This window comes from Erinaceus europaeus, chromosome X (genome assembly GCF_950295315.1).
Source record: "Erinaceus europaeus chromosome X, mEriEur2.1, whole genome shotgun sequence".
In the NCBI taxonomy this organism is placed as follows: Eukaryota; Metazoa; Chordata; class Mammalia; order Eulipotyphla; family Erinaceidae; genus Erinaceus; species Erinaceus europaeus.
The window spans coordinates 76,927,988-76,954,833 of NC_080185.1; the positions used below are offsets into that span (position 1 = coordinate 76,927,988).

Below are 26,846 nucleotides of genomic sequence, written 5' to 3' on the forward strand. Positions count from 1 at the left end.
CTGGCTGGATGACGAGGCCAGGTTCTGTTCAGGGTCCCCACTGTTCCAAGAGCGTCTGTGTTCAAGGAGATAGACACCCACGAAGTGGTTTCATGTGCCCTGAACAAATCAGCCTTCCAGACAGTTCAACTTCAACATATCTTCAAGAGCTAGTTACCTAGAAGGACTATGAACTGACCACAGGGTTTGAGTACTGTCTCTCTGCTTTCTGAAAAGCAGTTAGTATTCTGCTAGGGTAGAGTCATCCCCCTGAAAAAGAGGTAAATTTTGTGCTCCCAAGTTCTCTTATCCATCAGAGAGACTCCAAATATCCCATTCTTCATCAAATATTGTCTACCTTCCTTGGGGATCCCCACTTACCCTATTAGACTCAATCATCCCCGTCCTGGCATGGAACTTCACGGTTTTCAATCGAGCTCTTTCTTTCTTTTCCACCCTGTTTTGGAGTCAGAAAAGAATCCTGTTACTGTCTCACCAGTGGGCTGCAGTGGGCACAACAGGCACTTTTTGGCTCATTAAGTCAAAATCGTGTCCTGAGCACTGACTCTCAACTGAAAATGAATCAGTATCTGGAAGAGGGCAGGGAAGACTTCTCTCAGCTCAGAACTCACCTCTTCTTACTGGGGATCACACCAATTTGTTCACTTTCTCCATGTGGAGTCACAAGTCTCGCCTGCCACCACTCATCATCAGAGGCATTAATGACATGCAGAATGTCACCGTAGGAGAAGCTGAGTCCTTGGCTTGGCAGACAGCTATCCCGAGTCCGGTCATAATCAAACAGAGCCCTAGGGAAGAAAAGAAAAGGATGGATGGCCCTGACCCATACAACTATAAATAAATCTGTCAGTTCTTGAATTTTATGATCTGTCTCTGATACATTTAAGTAAATATATATATATTTACTTAAATATATATTCAGCTCAATATCAATGACCTTGGGAGATCTACTGCAGTTTCCAGTGATGGGGATGAGGACACAGAACTCTGGTGGTAGAAACTGTGTGAAATTATCCTCATTACTTCCCAATTTGATAGATCAATATTAAATCACTAATAAAAAGGCATCCTCTGTGGTGTCTCCTGCATTCTCCCTCAAAGGTCTAGAAAATATCTAATCACATGAGCATCATACTCCCCCAGCACACATTCCACACACCCTGAGAAAGACAGAATAAATAAAATAACAAAAAAAGAAATCTGTCAGTTCAGTATCTTATTAAGTCACAAAGGCTCTGGAAAAAGAATCATTTGACCTATGCCATGCATTTAAATAAGCTGGGCTAAAGATATATACTGGCATAAATATGTATATCAACTAAAGGACAATTACTGTCCCTATGACAACTTTCATTAAAATCATCAAACAAGTAAATGCAGTAAAACTTAAGGTTAACTTAGACCATACTAAAACCCTAGGTCTATTTCCTCCCTAACTTGAGGCCAGGCCCCATAAACCTAATACCATATTGGATACAACAAATGATCGGCCCTTTTATCAATTGGGAGAAAGTCTAAACTCAAGTAAAGAAAAGATTACAAAATCTGGATAAGAGAAACAGACCGACTCAATGACAGCATTTTGGTCAATACCAGGTCACCCCATAATCTGGGGCCCTAGTCATGGAATCCTTAGATTCTCCCCTAGATAAAATGGGCCAAGACCTCTTATAGATCCCTCTTCTCTCCACCATCACTAGTCACTTCCATAAGGAGCATCATCATAAGCCCTCTTGTGAGCCTCTCCAGGACCTTGTCCTCACTATAAAGTAGCAATTGTAGGGATTGGCACACTCTCTGAAAGGAGGCTGAGTCAACATACTCTGCTACTCAGGGAAGATAGGTCCTGAGATAAGTACAACCTAGAATATTCCTAGCTGTGACCATGGACTGTGAGCTCAGACTGACAGGGACTCAGAGGTTACATAGGTTCCTGTGCTAAATATATATGGGTCCTTGGTCAGATCGATGGGATAAACAGTTAGGTGTCTTTATATTCTTTCTTCAAGTTTGGAAGCTACTCTCTGCCATAATCCAGCTTTCTAGTTCTATTCTCAACTCTGACATCTTCCCAGACAATATTTTTAGTCCACCTGCATGTTAGTTATCAAGTTTAGACAAAAATTACTAAAGTCATGGGCCCCTTGGAACATAACTAAAACAGACTTTCTAGCTTCTTTCCACCTTAAATTCCCTAATCTCATCTCCTCTGTTCTACTTTTTTGTTGCTGTTTATTAAAAACTGTGTCCTGTTTTATATCTTACTGCCTTTCAGACACCAAGTTACAGAGCTACTATGAATCCATCCTGAACTCCCTGGGCAGATGGCCTCACAAATGTGTTCCAAAGTCTCACCTCTACCCCAGAGCTCTACCCCACTAGGGAGAGATAGGACAGGCTGAGGGTTAGGATCACTCTGCCAATGCCCATGTCCAGAAGAGAAGCAATTACAGAAGCTAGAACCATCTGCACCCCATAAAGAATTTTGGTCCATACTCGCAGAGTGGGAGAAATGTTAGGGGAAGATGAGCAGAAGGCTTTGAACTCCAATTCCATCAGAACCCAGAGAGAAAAGAGGACAAAAGAAGGACATTCGGAAATAGTAACAGGTATAAGTGTGACTTAAAAAGAAAGAGAATTCAGGACTATAGAACAATGGAAGGGGCCAATGGTACACCTGGATAAGCACAGACATTATAGGGTACAAGAACTCAGGTTCAAGACCCTGGTCCCCACCTCTGTGTGTGTGTAGGGGGGGCTTCACAAGTGGTGAAACTGAGCTGCAGGTGTCTGTCTCTTTCCCTCTATATCTCCCCCCTCTCAATTTCTGTCTGTCTCCTACCAATAATAAATATATTTTTTAAATGGGCAGATATATACATAGATAGATAGATATACAGACAATTTAAGAAATAACAGTCAACTCACATCTGTGACCTTGGGAGAACTACTGTAGTTTCCAGTGGAGGGAATAGGGACACAGAACTTTGGTGGTGGGAACAGTATGGAATTATACCCCCATTATCCCATAATTTTGTGAATCAATATTATAACACTAATAAAAAATAAGCTAGGCTTGAACCCAGGTCCTCTAATAATACAGAGTAAATAGGCAAAGAGGGAGGTAGGAGGAAGTGGGAAGAGAGCTATATCAGCAGCCAGATTTGTTATGGAAAATGAGGAGACCAATTTGGTCACAGCTAGGAGTCATAGAAAATGAGGTTGGAAATAAAGGTCTTGGACAATCTTTTGAAAGTCTTGAATAGACCTGATTCAGTAGCCACTGAAGATTTTGCACATAGGGAAGTGACACATCAGTAGTCTTAGAAACATTAATCCAACCTCCTGTGTAGTGTATGGAGGAGAGGGAACATTGGCAGGTGAATTTAAACTGAATATACAAGCTCAATCTTTCAGAATCCACTGGTGACTCTGGCTTGGATAAAGACAGTTCTTTGCACATGAGTTCTCTGCTCAGAGAGTAAACTCACCTGCATGGGAGTATCTTTTCCCCACCCACTGGAACTTTCCTCATATGGAGTCACTGCAAATGATGAGGTGTTCTTATCTAGATTCTAACTGCCTTCTATAATCTTCATATTCTGTTAACCCTTTTACACAAATATAACCCAAGTTTCCCAGAATCAGTTCCAAGATGTACATACCTACCTGCAATATAGTATTAGCTGGAAGTTGCAAAGTAAAACACTACTTCCCTCTTTGTGCTCAAAAACCTTTGAAGAGTGTGAAGTGACCTTTTTTTTTTTTTTTGACAAAGTACCACTCAGCTCTGTTTGACTATTGGTATTATTGGGGATCAAACCTGGGAACTCTTGCATGCAGCTCTGGTGAACTACTGCTGTGTATCACCCAGGCCCTCTACATATGTTATACATACATACATACATACATAAATACATACATACATACATACTTTATTGAGGGTTAATGGTGTACAGCACAGTTGTTGAGACATAGGTGCAACTTCTCATCTCCCACAAAAGGTGACCACATGTCTGGAAGGTACCTGTTCCTCCAACCTAGACCCCCCATCCTCACCCCCTGCATCATAGACCAGGACCCCAATGCTCCTCCACCTCATCCCTTTCCCTCTTTCCCCAGATTCCTTTGCTTTAAGTGGAATGTGCCATGCCCAGTTGAAATAGGCTACCACTTTCACGCTTTTGGAAACAGAATCCTTAAGAAATCAGTGTCAGATTATTTGCCCAAACTAACAAAAGTCCTTTATTTCCTTCAGTTTGCCTACTTGAAGGGGAGAGGCAGAGACCAGCAAATTCAGGAGGTAGGTACTCTATTGTCAAAGTTCTTTCCAGGTTCTGTGTGATGAATTAGATCTGAATGTGTTCACATACATTTGAAATTGCATTTCCTAGAGCAAGAACGTCATTCTATTACTACGAAGATGTACACAGTGAAAATCTTATTCTAAGTGACAATAAGCACTATAATGTCGATGAAAGCAAATGTAGTAAAAGAAGTCAACAGAAGTTTGATTTAAAAAAATATTTTGGAAAGGGACAATATTCAAATGGATTCAGAGAGAGTAGGATGGGGCTGTAAAAGATTAGAAGGAAAAATCTGTGTTCGAACACATGGAGACAATCCAATATTGTATTTTAGCACCTCACAGAACCATATTTGACCTTTGACAACAGCAAATAAGAGGCTGGAATAAATATGGAAAAGTTGACAAACACATTTTTGGTAAATTAGTTATACAATTATTGGTAGATTTTTTTTTCCTCCAGGGTTATTGCTGGGCTCGGTGCCTGCACCATGAATCCACCACTCCTGGAGGCCATTTTTCTCCCTTTTTGTTGCCCTAGTTGTTGCAGCCTCGTTGCGGTTATTATTGCCATTGTTGACGTTGCTTTGTTGTTGGATAGGACAGAGAGAAATGGAGAGAGGAGGGGAAGACAGAGAGAGAGGGGAGAGAAAGATAGACACCTGCAGACCTGCTTCACCGCCTGTGAAGCGACTCCCCTGCAGGTGGGGAGCCGGGGGCTCGAACCGGGATCCTTACGCCGGTCCCTGTGCATTGTGCCACGTGCACTTAACCCACTGCGCCACCGCCCGACCCCTATTGGTAGATTTTTAAACATCTGAGATTTAAAATTATTATGCCAGATTACTTCCAAGATGAATCTGAGATACTTTACAATATCAACACAAGTTAATTACAGATCCAAACCAACTGGAATACTAGCAGTTACTAATGCAGGTCTTCAGAATGGCAATTGTTAAATATTTTATCTTATATTTTATCTTATTTTATTTATTTATTGGGGGATTAATGTTTTACAGTCAACAGTAAATACAATAGTTTGTACATGCATAACATTTCCCAGTTTTAGTTTTATTTTATTTCTTTTAACTTTAACCAGAGCACTGATTGGCTCTGGCATATGGTGATGCAGGGGACTGAACCCAGGACTTTAGAGTTTCAGGCATGAAAATCTCTTTGCATAACCATTATGTTTTCCCCTCCCCCGCCCATTTGTTGAATTTTTTTAAACCACAGTCATGTGTTTCTTATATAACCTAAAAAAAAAAAAAATACAAGTCAGAAGACGGTGGAAACACAGAATTTTGGTGGTAGGTATGGTGTGGAGCTATACTCTGTAACCGTACAATCTTGAAATCCACCATAATCACAGATAAAAATGAAAATAAATAAATAGATGAAATTCCAACAAAACATACAAGCCAGTTGTCAGGAATGTGATTAAGTATAGCACAGGACTTGCATATATGAGCTCCTGGGTTCAATTGCTAGGACCACATATGTCCAAGCAGTGTTCTGATATCCCTCCCTTTCCCTGTCTTTTTCTCATAAAATATAAAAATAAATATTTGTTATGTAAATAAAGCTAAAAACCAAAGTAGGAAAATTGATATGTAAAGCACCTGGCTTGAGTAATTCACTTTAGATGAGAAATACATCTAGGTACAAATTCCCTGGCAAAAGGAAGCATTATTTCAGTAATTTCCTCTGTCTAGATTTACTTTGAATGGAAGCTTGTTTTTTTTTTACTATGATTTTACTAATATTGAGGTAACATCTAATCCTTGATTTTAAAATTCTAAACTAGAATATTCTCCATTGAGAATGTAATAGATGAATTAATACAAATTCCCTTCCTATCAATCAGAACTGCAAATGGAAAAGAGATTTGCAAAACACTAGAGGCTCAGAAGGTATCTCACCCCTTAAGGAAACTCCGTGACTAGCATTTAATGAAGCTTGGTCTCATCTAGGTCTGCTGTGCCAGGCTAAATAGTCCCAATTCCTTCAATATGATTCCTTTGGCATGGTTTTGATTTGCTTTCCAAATCATGATGATCCAGGATTTTCTCTAAATCTATTTTGCTTCTATTCCTACTGAAATTCAGTCTAAGGAAGCTAGAAAACTTCTTCATAGATCAAGCCCAAGCCCAGCAATGCACCATGTTTTTACTAGAGTTGTGTAGTGGGTGACTTCCAGACCAAGTTCTTAAATCTCAGATCTAAGTAACAGTCATATCAGTATTTTTTTCTTAAGTCCTAGCTATAACTGAGGTCATCCAATATTCATGTTTCTTCTAACTTAGCTCACTTAGAATTATTCTTTCAAGTTCCATTCAAGATGTTGCAAGGAAAAGATTTCATCATTTCATACAGCTGAGAAGTATTCCACTGTGTATATATACCATAACTTGGTTATCCATTCACTTCTCATTGATGACACAGGACGAAAACTTAGATGAATTGCAGTAGAACTATGGGCTCTAAAGGAGGGAGGCAGGAAAGTATTCAAAGGAGTTTGGGGACTCAGTGCACTCCAGTGCAAGAACCTGTCAGTTGCTGGTGGGTGTGGGATGCAAACACCTATCGTGGGGAGTGAAGAAATTGTACTCATAATTTATAAATCATTATTTCCTACAATAAAGTAGCCAAAAAGACTCAAAAAAAGTTTGGGGGCGTGGTAGTGGCACACCTGGTAGAGTGCATGCATTTCCATGCATAAAGACCCAAGTTCAAGCCTCCCCTCCCCAGTCCCCACCTGCGGGAAAAAAAAAAAAAAAAACAACCTCTAACTCTCCACCTGACTATGTTTAGAAAATACTTTTGGTGGAGTCGGGCAGTAGAGCAGTGGATTAAGCGTGTGAAGCACAAGGATCGGCATAAGGATCCCAGTTCAAAACCCCAGCTCCCCACCTGCAGGGGAGTCGCTTCACCAGCGGTGAAGTGGGTCTGCAGGTGTCTTTCTCTCCCCATCTTCCCCTCTTCTCTCCATTTCTCTGTCCTAACAATGATGACATCAATAACAACAATAACTACAACAGCAATGAAAAAACAAGGGCAACAAAAAGGGAAATAAATATATAAAAAAAAGAAAATACATTTCTCCCATTGTTTTAATACTAACCAAATCAACTTTGTGTGGGGAGTCAGTAACTGTTCTTCAATGGACTAAGCTCAGGAGAGTGGAAGGCCAAAGTCTCCCTAGTGACAGCCTGCAGTAAAACTAAAATGTGGCCTTCACTTAGTAAACCCTGGTTGACATCTTCCTTGTCTTGGCTTTTAAAAAAATCACCACCAGGCTACACTTTCATGTGGAAAGTAATCCAGTAAAAGATAATAGACCCTGTGGCTCAACTGGCAGAACTGTAGATTGCGTGCCTGAGGTTCCTGGCTGGATCCCTGGAACTACACAGGGTCTCTCTCCTCTGTCTCATGTTAAATTCTCCCATATGCAAGAAATAAAACAAATCATTAAAAAAGACAAAAGGCCCAAGTAGTATGTCAAGCCATCTTCCAAATGATATATTATCAAGGTAGTAAGTATGAAATTAGGTCATAATAAATTTTGAAAAGCTACTGACTACCTAAGATCTTTAGGAAATGTGTTAAACTCTGGTCATCTAACAGCAAGAAGCTTTCTTAGGAATAGTTAAGAACTCTAAGGAACTAACAGGGACTGACACATTTTTACAAATGTCTCCTATTGGCCTGGTCAGAGGTTTGAAGGGGCATCTTTTTTCCCCAACCTGGATATAACTTGTCAGTTCCTTTCTATCCTAAAGGCAAACACTAGAGAAATTCAGGACAGTGCTGATACTGCCCCTTAAAAATCAGACTGAACCATTGTCCAGGGATAAAAGGCCTGCATATGTCAGACACAGAGGACACAATAACCAACCTTTGAAATCTCTGACTCAAAAGAGTGAGGAGGAAAAAGAAAAGCAACACATCTTTGTCTCCAGGCACATAAAGAGCATAGTTAGCCACTATGTTACTGTGGTTCCACCCTGTATGTGTGAACTCATTTGACAAGATGCTGAGTTGGGGAGCCTGAAGCCTTAGAAATCCCTATTCTCTCTGGATCTAGATTAAACAAGAACTTCATGGAAGTCTTAAATAAAAGGTTTGTCAGGTCAGGGGAGACAATGCATCTGGAAAGAGCCAAGTTATGGAAATATTACCATCCATGCTACAGGCAGAGGTCACAGAGAGCTACCCACATAATAGAATCTTTAATCCTGGATTTATTTCTCCTGGATTATGCACCTCTGTGTAGCAAGAGAGAGCCAGATCCTGCATTTTCCTGCAACTTCTCAGACATTGTGGCTATCCCCCCAAAATCGTGACTTATAATACTGACTTATAATTGTGACTTTTAATACTGACTTCTCTTAAGCATAAGGTAGAGTGTGGTCCAGGGTAACTGTGGGCTTGTAAAAGCGAAGTGCAAGTGGACAAGTCACATCAGCACAACAGCAGATGTTCACCTTGCAGGGTCTCCAGGTTGGAGCTAGGTTTTAGCATAGCAGCATTAGATGCCATTACCACCTGTCTTCCAAAGGATTAAGAATTGCCCAAAGTCTTGAAAGGTGTCAAGTGGTGACTTTTCAAAATAATATCACCTAAGAGATGCAAGGACTCATTGGACACACAGGTTCTTGGCGATTTTGCCTAATATTTCGTCCAAATGGGAACTGAGAGCTGGCTAGGAAAGCAGAAACATAATCAGTGCAAGGCAAATAAACAACTAGGCAAAAATATGAGCAGTTCAGATCCTAAATTGTGACGGTTGGGTCTAAAAGATCCCAAAAAAATCAGAAGTACCTGACATAGCCACCATGGTACAGTGAGCAGGAATGCCAAATGGTTACTACCTGAGAAACTGGTCAGGCAGGTTTCACAAAGCAAAGTAAATAGAACACGTCAGCATTATAGCCACAAAAGCACTGGCTGCACCCAGCTCTCTGCCTATAGCTCCAGACCTCTGTGGAGTCTGGGAGGCTTTTCCATCCTTTCACACCCCCAGAAGCTCCTGTGAAGTCTAACCCAAGTTCCACCCTTCTCTGTGGCCCTGCCCATCCCTTCTTCCTAATTCATACTAAGTACTTGGAAGTGAACCATGGCTTTTTTAAATGCCACTTCTGGTTGGCATTTTTTGTTATTTTTTTCCCAAGTATAGATATACTGAGAGGGAACAGGAAGACAGAGTGGGAGGGAGGGGGTGGGGGAGAGGGGAGGGGGAGGGGGAAGAGAGGGGAGGGGGAAAGGGAGGGAGAGACTGGGAGGGAGGGAGAGAGGGGAGGGGGAAATAGAGGGGAGGGAGGAGATGGAGGGAGGGAGGGGGAGAGGGAAGGGGAGGGAGGGAGGAGAGGGGGAGGGAGAGAGGGAGAGAGGGAGAGTGTGTGTGACTGAAAGAGAGAGAGAGAGAGGGAGAGAGAGACAGATCTGTAGCACTCAGCACTGCTGTACTCCCTGTGAAACTTCTTCCCCTGCAGGTGGGCCAAGGAGCTTGAACTTGGTCCTTGCACATGGCAATGTGTGTACTTTACTGGGTGTGCCACCACAGGATCCTTCTCATTTTCTAACTGTTGCCATTTAACTCTTACACAGTTTATTTTTGGCACTGTCCTCTGAGGACTGAAGCCATGTCTTCAGCCTGTGAATACTGGATAAGAGCAGGCTGGGGTCAGACCACAGGACACCCTCTCAGCTAATCTGCAGTTACTGTCCCCCGAAGTCCTTTCCCACTATATTTCCTGCCCATAGCAAGTAGGGTCCAATCTATCGCTTTTCCCTTTGGTAAGTGTTATGGGCTGAATATGCCATTCCCTGCTACCACCACAAATTCATGAATTAAAGCCATAAAGCCCAATCAGTGTGATGGTATTTGGACATAAGCCTTTGGGAGGTAAATAGGTTTAGATGAGGTTATGAGGGTGGTGTCCTCATCATGAGATTAGTTCCCTTATATGAAGAGTAATAGACAGTAGAGGTCTCCTCCCCCCTGCACCCTTCCATTTATCCAGGAAAGGTCCTGACACAGCAAGAAGGAAGTCATCTACAAGCCAGGAAAATACATGCACCCAAATCTGCTGTAATCTAGATCTTAGACTTTACAACTTTCTAAAACTATGATAAATAAATGCTACCCAATCAGCCTCAGCTGTGGCATGTACCAGATAAAGGGTATATATTAATTGAAATTTGGGCAGTCAATTCTTCACCTAGTCCACATAAAACATGCACAGAGAGAGAGATAAAGCAGGGACCACAAATCAGTCCTTGGCTAATGAGTTAAACATTTCCATCAGCTTCTTAAGAGCAGCCTAGAAGCCCAAAGGTGAGTACTCAAGTACACACAAGACAGGTAGTCACAAGAGGAACAAGTGTAGCCAGGAGCAAGTCAGTCTGCCTTGGCAAACCTTTCAGAAAGGAACAAGAACAAGGAAGTGGGCTAACTGTTCTTCTTGGTGTACTTCAAAGTCTCACACCTGAAAGAACAGCTGTGAAGTTATAGAAGAGGAATTCAAGAAACAACTGCCCTGGGGCGATGGTGGTACAGCACCATTATCATACACAAGCCCCGTTCAAACCACCACCCCCACCCCAGTCCAACTACAGAAGCAGTGCTTCAGGTGTCTCTTTTTCTTTCCCTCTACCCAAACAAATAATTTTTGACAAGGGGACCTAGAAAAATAAATGGAAAAAGGAGTCTTTTTAACAAATGATGCTGAAAATACTGGGTTGAACCCTGCAGAAGAATGAAATAAGACCACCACATATTACCATGTACAAACCTCAACTCCAAATGGATTAAAGACATGGGCATTAGACCAGAACCCATCAAATACATAGAAGAAAACACAAAGTGTTATTTGTTTTTCGAATGTCTTTAGAGAATCAAGGCCAACAGCAAGGAAAACAAAAACAAGAATAAACTAATGGGAAGGGAAGACAGATAGCATAATGGCTATGCAAATAGCTTCTCATGCCTGAAGCTCTGAGGTCCTAGGTCCCAGTTTCAATCCCTTACACCCCTATAATCCAGAGCTGAGTAGTGCTCTAGTAAGAAAAAATAGGGGGGCAAGTGGTGGCACACCTGGTGTACAAGGACCCGGGTTCAAGAGGAAAAGAGGAAAACTTCACAAGTGGTGAAGCAGTGCTGCAGGTGTCTCTCTATTTCTTTCCTTCTATCTCCCCCTCCCTTCTCAATTTCTCTCTGTCTCTATCCAATAATAAATAAATAAGTAAATAAGATTTTAAAAAAGAACAAGCCAATGGGACTACAAATGGGCACAGTGTCAACTGTACTCTGTTGCATTCAAGATTTTAGAATCATTGTATTTCTACAACAGAACTACAATGGCTCTACAAATATTAAAGCTGAGATTGAAACTGACTTAGTCCTCAATTGCTATCGAACAGGCCATGGCCGGTGCGCCGCTATGTTCCATCGCTGGGGAGCCAGAGACGACCCGAACTGCCCCTGCGGCTACAGACAGACTATGACCCACATAGTCAATGACTGCCACCTCTCCAGATTCAAAGGAGGTCTCGAAACTTTACATCAGGCTCAACCTGACACTGTTGACTGGCTACGGAAGAAGGGCAAACGCTAGAAGAAGAAGAAGTCCTCTCTGTGTTACTAGCAAAAAGGTTACTATGCAGGGGAAAGGCCTATATAGTTGGGAACAGGAAGAAGTATGAATGGAACCTAAGTTATTATTTTTCTTTTTTCTTTTCTTTTCTTTTCTTTTCTTTTATTTTTAACCAGAGCACTGCTCAGCTGTGGCTTATAGTAGGTTGTACAAAGGAACTGATCCTGGAACCTTGGAGCCTCAGACATGAGAATCTGTTTGCAATAGCCATTGTGCTATCTGCCCCACCCTAGAACCTAAGTTATATACCTGTCCAGCTACATAATGAGGGGAACAGCATCATTCTATTGAAAGCTGAGGGTGGAAGGATTCCCCCCTTTTAGTCAATCTCCGAATAACCAACCTGCTGTGTCAACAAAGGGAAGTTGAAGTTGATAGTGCAAGACGGAAAATATGTATACCATACATCATACATATGTTGTGAAAAATTATAGATAGGATTACTGCATCCTTACTTCCATTTAGTTATTGGTATTGAACATCTTTCCAAGTAAACTTTTATTTTTTTAAAAAAAAAAAAGACCTCCCAACTGTCCAAAATGTATGAATGTTTAGGATTCATAATACTGACAGATGAGAGAATTATGAACAAATTGGGTCATTGGAAAAGTCATGACACATTTTTGCATAGAAAAACAGAAAACCTTGTGGGCCAGGCAGTGATGCACCTGGTTAAGCACACACATTACAGTGTGCAAGGACACGGGTTCAAGCCCCTGGTCCCCACCTGCAGGGGAAAAGCTTTATGAATGGTGAAGTAACCAGGTGCATCACTCCTATACCTTTAAAAGGGATTATTTTAGGGGACTGGGGAGAAAGCACAAGGATAGCATTCTAGACTTTCATGCTTGAGCTTCAGAGGTCCCAGGTGCAATCCCTTGCCCCACCATGTATCAGGACTGAGTGCTGCTCTACTCTTTCTTTCTCTCATTTGAAACTAACTTTTGGGCTTGCCTACACAGCATACTACTTTGCCATGTGTACAAAGCAGATTCGAGCTTGGCTCCCACTTCATTAAAGGAAGCTTCGGTGATGTGATCTCTCTCATTCTCTCTGCCTTCTCTGATTAAAAAGAAAGATTATTCCTTTATCATAAAGAGTGGGTAAGTTCTTTCCATTCAGTCACAAGTGATTTTTAAATCCAAGTTTCATTTTCCAAAACTGAACATTTATCCTCCCCCTTCTTCCTGTTCCTTTCTGCCAAATCACAGCTCTCCCCTGGTTGGTACAACAACAACGCAGTAGGGTTTCGCCTGCTACAGTCTCCGTGACAATGTAAGAGTGTTATTTCTTCAAAAGGGTCTTGCTTCCCCATGTATAGCTGAAGGGTAGAAATTCAGGGGGATGGAACAGAAGGGAAGAGAAACATGTCAAAAGGAGAAACAGCAAAACTAGAACTAGAGTGGAAACCCCAACTAAAAAGGAACCTTTCACTTCAATCAGATACTGTTCATCAGTATCTTCTGAAGAGATACAGCAAGCTGCCATAGGGTAGGAACCAGATCTGCCACCTCCCTGAGTCCTCCCATGCAACCATGCCCAATTTATAGCCCTCCATTTTATTGTTTTCTGTGTAGTAGGAACTAAAATAAGTGTAATAGTTATTCAAGTGAAACAAAAAATAAATGACATAAAGTGTCATTCTGATAACCCATTAAAATACACATTTCCCCAAACCTGGTGAATCCAAGTTGATAAAAGAGAAAACTGGGAGTTCCCTAATATTTTTACTAGCATGATAGCTGATTTGTATCCATATGTTTGGAAAATGTTGAAAAAAAATTGTGCTTTATGGCAAGAAAAATCAGGTCCAAAATTCCAGTTTTAGAATTTCTTAGCTATCTAACCAGAGTTTGTTTTATCATCTAAAAGTAAGAATAATATATATACTTAACAGCTTTGCAAAAAGGATTTTTTTAGAGGGCCAGGAGATAGCTCACTCAGTAGAGCTTATACTTTACCATGCTCAAGGACCAGGGATTGAGTCTCTGGCCACCACATGCAAAAGGGAAGTTTCACAAGCAGTGGAGTGGTGCTGTGGTGTCTTTCTGTTTCTCTGTCTCTATCTCCATTTCTGTCATCTTTTATTTGGAGGGGGAAGTCCACCACAAGTGGTGGAATGATAGAGGCACAAAGCCCTAGCTAAGCCATACCAGGAAAAAAAAAGTGGGAGGGGAGGGTTTTAAAAAATTTAAATAAAGTAACAAAGGTCTTGGTACATAGTAGTTAGTCCCTAAAAGTATGTTCCCCTTAACTGTGAAGACCAGGGAACTGATGAAAGCTTCTGATAAAATCATGTCCAAATTTTTTAGCTGTGACTCCTAGGCAGATGGTTGACCTGTTGCTTCTCTAACACTTTCAATGACAAAAGATCAAAGATCAAATTTACTGTCTCTGGAAGCAATTCATTATATTTTCAGGTTGTTTTAATCATCAGTTCTTTCTTCATTATGTTGACCTTATGAGTCTGCCTTGAGTGATAGGACACATTGAATCCCCTTTCCATATGAGAGGATGATGCAATTAACTTAGATACGGAAATGGGGGGGTTCCATTTTTGAATGCTGCTTGTATGAAGACCTGAGAGGACAGATTTCATACACACGTCCAACAAGGACTTGATATGTAGGTCTGGAGTTCAGTGTCAATCAAGGATTTAATTTACAGAACAGGATTTGAGGCTATGAAAATAAAGGCAGAGCTAATGAAAGGCACTGGTAAATGGTTGGCAGAAAAGGAAGAACAGTTCCTAAAGGAAAAAGCAGGTTAATTTGTCTAAAAAAATGAAGTGAGGAGGTCAGACCAATGGCAGACGATCAGTTAATCTGAATTTGATGAATCTGAATTTGATCACTATGACATCACTGCTGCCAAACTGGGAGGTATGGCAGTGGATAAAACATTGAACATTATAGGCATTAATGGATAAAACATTATAGGCATGAGGTCCTGAATTTGATGCCTGGTATTGCACATGCCATAGTGAAGCTCTGGATCTCTCCCTCACTGTTCCTTTTTTTTTTTTTTGCCTCCAGCTGCCTGCACCACGAATCCACTGCTCCTGGAGGCTATTTTTTCCCTTTCATTGCCCTTGTTGTTTTTATCATTGTTGTTGTTGTTAATGTAGTCCTTGCTATTGGACAGGACAGAGAGAAATGGAGAGTGGAGAGGAAGATAGAGAGGGGGAGAGAAAGACAGACACCTGTAGACCTGCTTCACCACCTGTGAAGCGACACCCCTGCAGGTGGGGAGCCGGGGGCTCGAACCGGGATCCTAATGCCGATCTTTGCACCATGGTGCGAACACCATGTGCGCTTAACCCGCTGCACTACCACCGGAACCCCTACTGTTCCCTTTTCAAATAAATATTTGGAGGAAAAAAAAAGAAGTCACTGCTTATCCTTAACAGAGTTGGACTTCTGCTACTCCAGAGCCCTCCAAGGCTGCCTGGATCATACAGCCACACTGAAAAGCAGATGTACAGCTTCATTCCCACTAAAAGAGAAGTGGTTTGAGGAAGTAGCAAGTGCAGATGACTCTAATCAGGTTCTCATTTTTCTAATAAAACACTGCCTAGAACCATCCTTTCTGGAGACTAAACATAGTAAAGAACTGGTTTTTTTTTTTTGGGGGGGGGTAGCAAAATAGCTCACCTGGCTAGATCCCAGCTCTTACCACACTGGGAAAAGCTTTGGTGCTGTGTGTGTCTGCCTATGTCTACCTGAAAAATTCAGCTCGCAGTGGTAAAACCTAGATTCGATTAAAAAAAAAAAGTTTCTCTGTTTCATCCTGCATTTACTGAATTACTCCCCCCCAGTAATTGTTAACCTCGAGAACAAATGTTTCTTGGTACATAATTTGGTAAATGCAGTGAGCAGGAGAAAGATAAAATAATAGATTAAAGGACTATTAGTATCAAGAGCACTTTTTCCTTTTAAGACTAGAAGAACACTGAATATACTTGTGTGCTAAAGAATCAATATAAAGGTGGAAGTAGATAACATAACGATTATGCAAAGAGACTCTCATGCCTGAGGCTCTGAAGTCCTAGGTCCAATCCCTCCCACCACCACCACAAGCCAGAGCTGATCAGTGCTCTGGTTAAAAAAAAAAAATCAAAGTGTAGAGTAAAAGGTCAAAAACAGGCACTAAGAGAAATAGAACAAGCCTGGCTCTCCCAGAAAGGGGTCAACTTATCCAAGGACCTCAGCTAGCTGCTTCACCCATATGACCTTATTCCTCTGAGTCTGGTGATTCACTATTCAAAACCATATTTCCTTTCCTCAGAGAACTCAGATGTCATCTAGTTAAGGTTAAGAACTGATTATATAAAGTGATTCAGAGTGAGGGCTCTTCCCTCCTCCCCAGAGTTAGAATGGTAACCACTTGTAGTTCTTTGCTGGGACCAGAGAAGTATTTTCTGGGCTTTCCAACCCTGGAGCTAATGCCCCACTCCCTCTGCCCAAGCAGGCAGAACTCTAGCACAGGATAGGCGGAGAGGGGAAATCTAAAAATAAAGCTCTCCAAAGAAGCTGTCTTGCCTAAAGAGCAGCTTCCCACGCACACTGGAGTGCCACATCTGCGGGGGCTGGAGGCACAGAACGGAACAATCCTGGCCAAGCCACTTAACTATTACCCTTTGTGGGGATGGGGGCAATAATACATCTTGAATTCCCCTCATCAGCATCCTAGTGTCTAGGCTGCAGTTAGTGACACTAAAAAGCAGACTGAAAAGATCACCAGGGACTAGTCCAAGCTTCCTATAGCTCTTCTTCCTTTGCAGCAGGAGGTGAGCACAAGCAAAAATGAACCAAAAAAAAAAAAAAACATGGAAAGTTCTAGTGGGTTTTAGGCTCAGAGTTGGGCTTCCTCAGCTCCACTCCCTGCAGTTTGGTTGGGGATATCACTACTTTTTTTCTCTAACAATTTTAACCTTGCTGCTAGTGATACAATGCACTTACACTAAACTATGGGAGTTGTTTGTTTTGCCAAAAAGTCCAGGCAGGGAGAAGGAAATCACCCCCTAATTCTACCAGGAGTCCAGTGTTCATTTTTACTAGTATAACACCCCCAATGTATTTGTACTTTGACCTGACAAAGTCTTATAAATGCCTCAAGGGTCAGAAGCTCAACCTTGGACATTATCTCCGAAAAGCTTTCAGCAGCAAAACACTCAATGCTATATATCTGTTTCCTCCACCCACCCTTCCTGGAGAAGGTACATCATCCAGTTGCATGATTCATATAATGCAAATCAGTGTAGTAGGAAACACAAAATGCAGCAACGGGTGAGTTCTTTGGTCTCTTAAAAGTGACTCTTGCACCGGAACACAATGACAATTGATATGCTTGGATACAAATCCCGGTGGCAAAGTACAAATATGTAGAAGGTGAAACATCAAGTTTTCCCCTTATATCACAGATTGCAAGCAAGGTACTTTGGACATTTGGGTGTTGTTTGAATGCTGACTAACAGTGGCCCAACAGTCCTACAATTAGAGCAAACTGAAATCTCCCCGTACTGAGTCATTCAAGAGTGAAAAGGAAGAAGCCAATTCACAAAACGGAGGAAATGGTGACCATAAAGTACACAACCCAACCAGTGAGAACTATTGTTTTAGTGCTGTGAGTACATACTCCCTACTCCACTAGTTAAACAAGAAGGCCTGGGTTGGCACAGAGCTCACCTCCCAAAGCACAAAGCCAGGTGCTCCAAAGGTGTGACTTACCTGACATATAAGGACCTCTTCTCACTCGTCCGGAGGGACCCAGACCCAGAGCTCATGCTGCTGTTCATCATTTGTTCTCGCAAGTCATGTATCTTTGATTCAAAGCGACTGTACTCTGTCAAGGGGACAAGGGGAATGACAGAAAAGAATTAACACAAGGTGCATCACTGAGCCTGCATGCCAGAGGCCAAAGAGCTAGGAGGACACCTGGCTTTAAAGCAGCCAGAGCCAGCCCAGTCAATCTTTGATGAGTCCCTCCTTCAAGCACAAAACAGACTTCTCTCCAGACTAATAGAAGGAAAGATTAAACCTGAAAAGAGAATAACATTTGGACATATTAATATGGAAGAAGCTTTTTATCTGTCTTGAAATCACACCAATCCTTTAAAAATAACAACTAGAAATAGGTTCCAGTGCAGCTTTCATAAATCTTTGGAGCAGGCATTCAGGCCCAAGGAGAGCATATGGGAAAGGAGACTTCCCCAAAAGTATATTGCAGAGAACAGATGGCCCTGAGACACAGAGTGGAGGGCCTGGAAAGGACCTGAGGCCATTATAGCAGTCACTGTTAAGTACGTCAAGGAAGGTAATTTGTTTCTAGATGATTATTTTTTTAATTTAACTTTTATTAGTGATTTAATATTGACTTACAAAAGTATAAGACAACAGGGGTATAATTTCACACCTTTCCCGCCACTAGAGTTCTGTGTCACCATTGGAAACTGCAGTGGTTCTCCCAAGGTCACAAATATGGGTTGACTATTATTTCTATAACTAACTATATATTATTTATTTGTCCATTTTTTCCTATGGCCCTGCCTTCTCTTCCTTTCTAAGTTGCATCTATTACTATTTCTGGATGTTCTTCCTTCCCCCCTTTCTCTCAGGGTCCTAATGGGTTCAGAGCCCTCTAGTCATCTTCCCCTAACATTTCTCCCCCTCTGGAAATATTGACCAAAATTCTTTATGGGGTTCAGAAGGTGGGAGTTCTGGCTTCTGTAACTACTTCTCTTCTGGACACAGATGTTGGTAGATTGATCCATACCCCCAGGCTGTTTCTATCTTTCTCTAGTAGGGTAGGGTTCTGGAGAAGCTCTGAAGAGGTACGGTTCTAGGATACACTGGTGAGGTTGTCTGCCCAGTGAGTTCAGGATAGAACCATAGTAGCATTTATAATTTGGCGGATGAAAGGCAGTTAATATATAAAGCAGGACAAAATATTTAATAAACATTTTTATTAAAATGTTTATTTATTTAGGGGGCTAGATGATGGCACACCTGGTTAAGAACTCACATTAAAGGCCCAGGTCCCCACCTGCAGGGGAAAAACTTCACAAGTGGTGAAGCAGGGCTGCAGGGTTCTCTCTGTCTCTCTACCTGTCTCCCCATCCCCTCCCAATTTCTCTGTCCAATAATAAACAACTATTTTAAAAGATCAAAAAGTAGGAACTAAAAAGTAGGAGTAGAGCAGATGAGAATAGATATCTTAGGGTAGAAAGAAGCTAGAAAGACTCTTTTAGGTGTGTTTTTAGGGGCTCATGGCTTTAGTGATTTTTGTTTGAGCTTGATAGCTAACACAGTTGGACTAGAAATACTGTCGGGGTGTGGTCCGGGAGGTGGCGCAGTGGTAAAGCTTTGGACTCTCAAGCATGAGGTCACAAGTTTGATCCCCAGCAGCACATGTGCCAGAGTGATGTCTGATTCTTTCTCTCATCTTTCTCATAAATAAAATCTTTTAAAAAAAAAAAGAAAAGAAAAGAAAAGAAAAGAAAAAGAAATGAAATACTGTCTGGGTTTGTTGCACTGCAACAAAGTAAAGGACGTGGGGGGTGTTCAGGCCCTGAAACAGGATGGTGGAGAAGAACCTAGGTGGGGTGGGGGATACGAGTGTTATTGGAAAACTGAGAGATGTTACACACTTAACTGTCAACTGTAAACCATTAATCCCTCCCAGTAAAGAAAAAAATGTTTGGGAAGATGGTCTCAGAGTTGAGAATAAGGCTAGAAAGCTGGATTAGGATAGAGAGTAGCTCCCAAACTTGAGGAAAATATATAAATACAATTAACTACTTATCCCTTTGATCTGACCCAGGGCCTATGTATATTCATATTTATCACAGGAGCCTTTATAACCCCTGAGTCCCTGCCAGTCTGAGCTCACAATCCATGGTCACAGTAGACGACTTTTTAAGATTTCTTTTTTTAAAAATATTTATTTATTCTCTTTTATTGCCCTTGTTGTTTTTCATTGTTGTCGTCGTTATTGGATAGCACAGAGAGAAATGGAGAGATGGGGAAGACAGAGAGGGGGAGAGAATGATAGACACCTGCAGACCTTCACACCTTGTGTAGCGACTTCCCTGCAGGTGGGGAGCCGGGGGCTCTAACCAGGATCCTTAGCCTGGTCCTTGCACTTTGAGCTTTGCGCTTTGCGCCACCCATGCTTAACCCACTGCGCTACCACCTAACTCCTAGATGACTATTTTTTATACTTATTTTATTTATTTATTCCCTTTTGTTGCCCTTGTTGTTTTATTGTTGTAGTTATTATAGTTATCATAGTTGTTGGATAGGACAGAGAGAAATGGAGAGAGGAGGGGAAGACAGAGAGGGGGAGAGAAAGATAGACACCTGCAGACCTGCTTCACCGCTTGTGAAGTGACTCCCCTGCAGGTGGGGAGCCAGGGCTCGAACCGGGATCCTTACGCCGGTCCTTGCGCTTTGTGCCACCTGTGCTTAACCTGCTGCACTACAGCCCAACTCCTTAGATGACTATTTTAAAGGGGTGTTGGAACCTATTACAAAAGTAAAAACCAACCAACCTCACAATAAGATGATATCACAAAGTTACAGAGAGTATTTTCCTTTCAACAGATTCACTGGCTTCAATACCAATTAAACATAAATTCTCCCACACCTATAAGTCACCTGACACCTCTCGCCAAAACTCCCTAGTCAGTGGGGTCCTAAGTCTATGCCTAGATTTATAGCCCATTGACATTATAAGAACAGCCTGGATCAGCTTGATGAGCTGAAAAGAGAAGTACTATAAATTGGATTACACCCAATTTAAGAAACCTTGATACAGAAAACTTAATCCTAGCCATAAAATTCATATAGAGGGCTTTTTGTATGGTAGCATTGCTATGACTATAAGTACATTTAAAATATGATCATAACACATACACAGTTACTCAACAATTTTGAGGATGATGATTACTGCATAAGATGGGGTATATCTAAGATACAGTTTATGAAAATGGTTTAAGACAGGCATACTTCACTAGAACAATCTGACTTAAAGGTAATCAACATGTATACTAAAGATTGAAGGTTGTGATGCTGCTTTAGCTTGCTCACACTCTCCCTCTGGAGAAAGAGTTCCACAAAAGCATTTTCATACATCACAGAGGGTTGCCATAAAACATCTCCATCTACTCTGTACAACTTTACGGGCAGAAAACAAAACACCTGTTCTAACACCTGATACTCCGCATCTCCTATTCCCTCAGCAAAGCAACCTGCAAAGCAACCTGACCTTCAGCTGAGTGTAAAGGGAAATGCTAAAAAGCTTAACATGGAAAGACTGGAGTCTTAACTCTCACTATTATCTTCTCAACAAAAAGTTTCTTTTTGTTCACTCTGGTACCAGTGACGCCAACTAGTTAAATTTGTGTGCTCTTTTGAACATCACACAGCAGTGTTATGTTGATTTGTTCTCACTATTTACTCCCCTGAAATATTGCAGGAAGCAGTTAAATCGTTGACTCATGCATTAAATGTCCAGCCAAAAAGACAGCCAACAATGTCCCTGTTCTAAGGGTTACAAGGCAGCACATCAATATCAATGATGTGTCTAATCTGAAGGTGGAAGGCAGTGACCACTCTGCCATCAAAGCAATGAACTGTTCAAGGCCCTGGATTGACTCTAGAAAAAATATGTATCTTAGCTACAAATAGATCATTGTTTCCCTCCTTGTTTTTATATTCCCTTCTTGGGATTTAACTTGTTCACTGAACTCCAACTTAGCAGCAGGTACAGGTCATGACAGTTGTTTAGTAACTGTGTTACTTTGAAAATCCTTTTTTAAATAATCATCAAATCATTTACTCGAAGGTGTTAATCCAAGGTTGACAATACATAAAATAGACTACAGAAAAAGGACAAAGCTATTGCTTTAAGGAATCTATTTTGTGTTTTTCATGACTTCAAGTCTATAAATTATGTTTTATTCACATTTCCCATTCAGATGTTCCCCTCAGAATTCCACTTGCTTGTCATCTGGTTTTTATTTGTTGAGCTTTCCAATGTCTACTAGGTACAGAGTGGCCTCTGAATAGTGAGATTCAGAGCAAATCATAAATCTATGCCTAAGTCAAGAGTTTCTGTTCCCAAAGTAATAAACCAAATGGTTTAAACTGATATCTGCCAAATTCACTGAGGACTTGCAAAAGTAGCTGAGAAGTCAAGTGTTCTCATTGCTTTTGTTCTCAAGGTACAAAATTTAAATGTTTTTAAAATAACCCTTTAAAATGTTAATAATTTATAGTGGTCATCTAGTTCACAGACTTCGTATGTAACAAAGAAAATATAACAGGGCTGGGGTAGATAGTATAATGGTTATGCAAAGAGACTCTCATGCCTGAGACTCCTATGTCCCAGGTTCAACCCCCTGTAACACCATAAATCAAAGCTGAGCAGTGCTCTGTTATAACAGAAGTTGAGAAAGAAGAACAGAAAGGGAAACTAAAAGCAGGATCTGACTAAATCTAGAGTAGGGCACCAAAGTAAAAAAAACCCTGTGCTGAGGGGGAGGGTGGACATTCCATTTGGCTTCCTGGGGCGGTGAGGGGGAGAGGAGAGACACACAGTCTTTTGGTGGTGGGAATGGTTTCTATGTACACTCCTATAAAATTGTAGTCATATAAATCACTAATTAATATGGGGGAAAATTGATTATATGTCTCGTGCCGGGATAGCCTGAGGGTGCTTCTTCCCTGAGTCACAAATAGATGCTGGAACTCTCGGAAGCAGAAGGCAATCCCAAGTATGTTAAAACAGAAGAGCAGCTGTATATATACTCGCCAAGTAGGGTGGAAACAGGATGTGACGTAGAGAGGGTGGAGCGAAAAGAGACTGGTAGAAATCAGGGTGACAACGAGAGGGGCGGAGCAAAAAGACATCGTGAACCAGTGGGGATTAAACCAATGCCCTGCAGGCAGGGCGGTTCCTAGGTAACTGGTTATGTAAATAGACCGCAGGGATAAGCAGGGGGAAGCTGGTGTACTGCCCAACAGTCTCGAACTTTTTAAAACACAGACTAAGTCTTTTTAATTCATAGGCTGAGTCTTTGATATGTTGACTCTCTCAAAAGCCTAGACCAGGGAGAACAGAAGCAACCAGTGGCACAACTGTATACAAGATGTTGGGTACTGTACAGCAAATCCTAAAAAAGGGACCTTTCAAAGTTAACCCAATTTACCAAATAATATGTTGATCACAATAACAATCCATTGTCTTCTTGAACCCTAAGACAGCAGGAACCTCACATTTCCACTGTAGAGCCTATATTTCCCCCAGTCCTGGGTGGGGCCCACTATCCTGCATGCTTCTCTCAATTCAAATCAAATAATATTGTATCCTCTGATCACAACCTAATCAATGCAATGAGTACCACCTCAGCATGCATCACTTCAGACTGTGTCCAGAGACTTCAGGTGTGGAATGACAACCCTTCAGCTTCATCACTCGGGAGAGACCTTTCCTTTCATCGTATTCTCTAACTCCATTCCAGGTGGTTCACTTCCTAACAAAGTCCCAAAACCTAGATATAGACCAGGTCCCCTGAGATAGAGCATATGTTCACACATATCCAGAAACTAGGGCAAAATATATACCTGAAAGCAAAAGTACAAAATAGTCTTCTGTGAGTACCCCCAACAATTCATCTGCACTATTCCAGCCTTTAGGTCCATGATTGTTCAACAATTTGTTTGGCTTTGTATGTTAACTCTCTTTTCAGCCACCAGGTTCCAGATGCCAGCAGGATTCCGACCAGACTTCTCTGGACAGAGGACCCCACCAATGTGTCCTGGAGCTCTGCTTCCCCAGAGACCCACCCTACTAGGGAATGAGAGAGGCAGGCTGGGAGTATGGATGAACCAGTCAACGCCCATGTTCAGTGGGGAAGCAATTACAGAAGCCAGACCTTCCACCTTCTGCAACCCACAATGACCTTGGGTCCATACTCCCAGAGGGATAAAGAATAGGAAAGCTATCAGGGGAGGGGATGGGATATAGAGATCTGGTGGTAGGAATTGTGTGGAGTTATACCCCTCCTATCCTATGGTTTTGTTAATGTCTCCTTTTTTTAAATAAATAAATAAATACAAAAAACAAATGAACAAAACCTGTTTAGAATATACTTAAAATAATAGTACTTCATCTCAATATTAATGGCTTCATTTTCTAGGGATGAAAGATTCACTTAAAAAATGTCATTACAGAATGCAGACCTTCCACCTTCTGGACCCCATAATGACCCTGGGTCCATGCTCCCAGAGGGTTAAAGAATAGGAAAGCTTTCAGGGGAGGAGATGGGATACGGAGTTCTGGTGGCGGGAATTGTGTGGAATTGTACCCTTCTTATCCTATGGTCTTGTCAGTGTTTCCATTTTATAAATAAAAATTAAAAAAAGAAAAATTGCAAAAACAACAAAAAGAAGTCTTCAGTCTAAAACAACACAAATTGATAAATAAGGACATCATTCATGAATGACATCTCACTGGCAAAGTTTCTATCTAGGAAGCCAGTCCAACCAGCCTTTAACCCAAGAAGCCCACTTTTAAAAAACAGTTTACTTATTTTATTTTAACGAGAGAGAGAGATACAGAGAGAAAAACTAAAGTACTGGTCAGCTCTGGCTTGTGGTAGAACTAGGGATTGGACCTGGGACCTCAGAGCCTCAGGCATAACAGGTTTTTGCATAACCATTATGCTGTCTCCCCAGCCCCCAAGGAGTCCACTGTAAACTCTTCAGGGCTGGAAGGTGGTGTACCTGGTTGAGGACCAGGTTCAAGCCCCTGGTTTTCATCTGTAGGAGGAAGCTGACTAACAGAAAACCTCAAGTGTACTAAACTGTTTTATTCATTTTTTCCTCATTTAGATAAATCCAACCATTTGTGACCCACAAAGATATGCATGGTGAGTCATCCCTCCACTTTGCTAATCAAAGAGATGGGGGAGAAGTCACATTTAGAAGTCAATTCTCAATGACCACTTGATACCTCTAAAAGATCAGGATTGTGGAGCTCAATCTAGACACGTTGACTGGGTATCTATAGAATTGGCCTGAGGAACTGCATTTTAAGAAGCATCAAGGTGATTCTGGTACCTAATCAAGTATGAATCTACTGGTCCTGACTACAAAATTGCGGGAGGTTTGCTTGTTTGTTTGTTTGTTTTATAGGTACAGATAAGGTGAGCATCCAGGAGAGTGACCCAAAGAGGTTTAGTTTCTGTGAGAGAGAGCTTATGTGCACACGTATCCATAAACTACTGCAAAATATATACCTGAAAGCAGAAGTACACTAGAGTTTGCAGTGAGTACCTCCCTAACACTTCCTCTCCACTATTCCAAGCTTGGGATCCATGATTGCTCAACAAATTGTTTGGCTTCCATATGTTAACTCTCTTTTCAATCACCAGGTTCCAGATGCCACCAGGATGCTGGCCAGGCTTCCCTGGATTGAAGACCCCACCAATGTGTCCTGTAGCTCAGCTTCCCCAGAGACACACCTTACTAGGGAAAGAGAGAGGCAGACTGGGAGTTTGGACCGACCAGTCAACGCCCATGTTCAGCGGGGAAGCAATTACAGAAGCCAGACCTTCTACCTTCTGCAACCCTCAATGACCCTGGGTCCATGCTCCCAGAGGGCTAGAGAATGGGAAAGCTATCATGGGAGGGAGTGGGTTATGGGGATTGGGTGGTGGGAATTGTGTGGAGTTGTACCCCTCCTACCTTATGTTTTTGTTCATTAATCCTTTCTTAAATAAAAAATTTAAAAAAAAAAAGAAAAAAAAGAAATTTCTTCCAGAAATGGCAATAAAGTTGCAAATCCCAAAGGAAAGGAAAATACAACAAAGCCCTTTGTCACAGGTTCTTACAAAGAAAGTTGATGAATTTACACATTTTATTTATGTATTTATTTATTGGATTGAGAGAAAAAAACTGAAAGAAAAGGGAAATAGCAAAGGGAATAGAAAGACACCCTCAGCACTACTTCACCACTTGTGAAGCTTCCTCCTACAGATGGGGACTGGGGGCATGATCCTGGGTGTTTGTGTGCATTGTACAAGATGTCCTCAACCTCCCAGCCCTGATCAGTTTACTTTTTAAAATTATAAAAAAACAGCATGTGATTTAAGAAATCTTATTTCTTTAGACATTACACTACTGTTTCACCCCCTCTCCACTGTTTAAGTAACAAGTATATATCATTTACAGATGTGTTGTTTATATACATACACTCTCCAAGATTAACATGAATCTACGTTTTTCACTCTCTGATATGTCATGCACACATATCTACATCAATACATAGAGTCACCTCATTGTTTTAATGGCTGCTTACTATTCTTTACCAAAGATAGGCTGTATTCTATTGTCATATCCCAACTGATTACTTATAGTAGTGAACATATTGCTATCAATGCCATACCATACAATTGCATGGTATTTTTATAGCATATAATGTTAAGAGTAAAACTGTCAGGTCAAATTATGTGCATGTAAACAAAAAGATTTTGAAATATTTTTGAGTGGAAGTAAAGATGAAGTATGGGGCCAGGTGGTGGTGCACCTGGTTGAATATACGTAACAATGCATAAGGACCCAGCTTCAAGCATCCCTGTCCCCACCTGCAGGAGGAAAAGCTTCATGAGTGGTGAAGCTGGACTGCAGGTTTCTCTCTGTTTCTCTCCCTCTCTATACCCCCTTCCTCTCAACACCTGGCTGTCTCTATCCAATAAGTAAATAAATAAAGATAATAAAGATTTTTTAAAAGGTGAAGCACTATTTTAAAACATCCAGCAGCTTTTTCTCTTTCTGAAGAAGTAGAGATAGGATTGACCTTTGAAGACACATCAATAT

At 41.3% G+C, this 26,846-nt stretch overlaps 1 protein-coding gene across 7 annotated transcripts in view; it reads right to left on the minus strand.

Annotated features, from left to right (window-relative positions):
- The window catches only part of DLG3 (discs large MAGUK scaffold protein 3), an 85,324-nt gene that overhangs the window by 11,408 nt on the left and 47,070 nt on the right, over window positions 1–26,846 (minus strand). For all 7 annotated transcript variants that reach the window (XM_007530763.3, XM_016191551.2, XM_016191550.2 and 4 more), the window contains 3 exons: window positions 17,694–17,808; window positions 612–788; window positions 361–436 (listed from right to left, as the gene is read on the minus strand). In XM_007530763.3, the coding sequence (XP_007530825.1) occupies window positions 361–436; window positions 612–788; window positions 17,694–17,808 (368 nt within the window). The remainder of the gene's footprint in view (window positions 1–360; window positions 437–611; window positions 789–17,693; window positions 17,809–26,846) is intronic.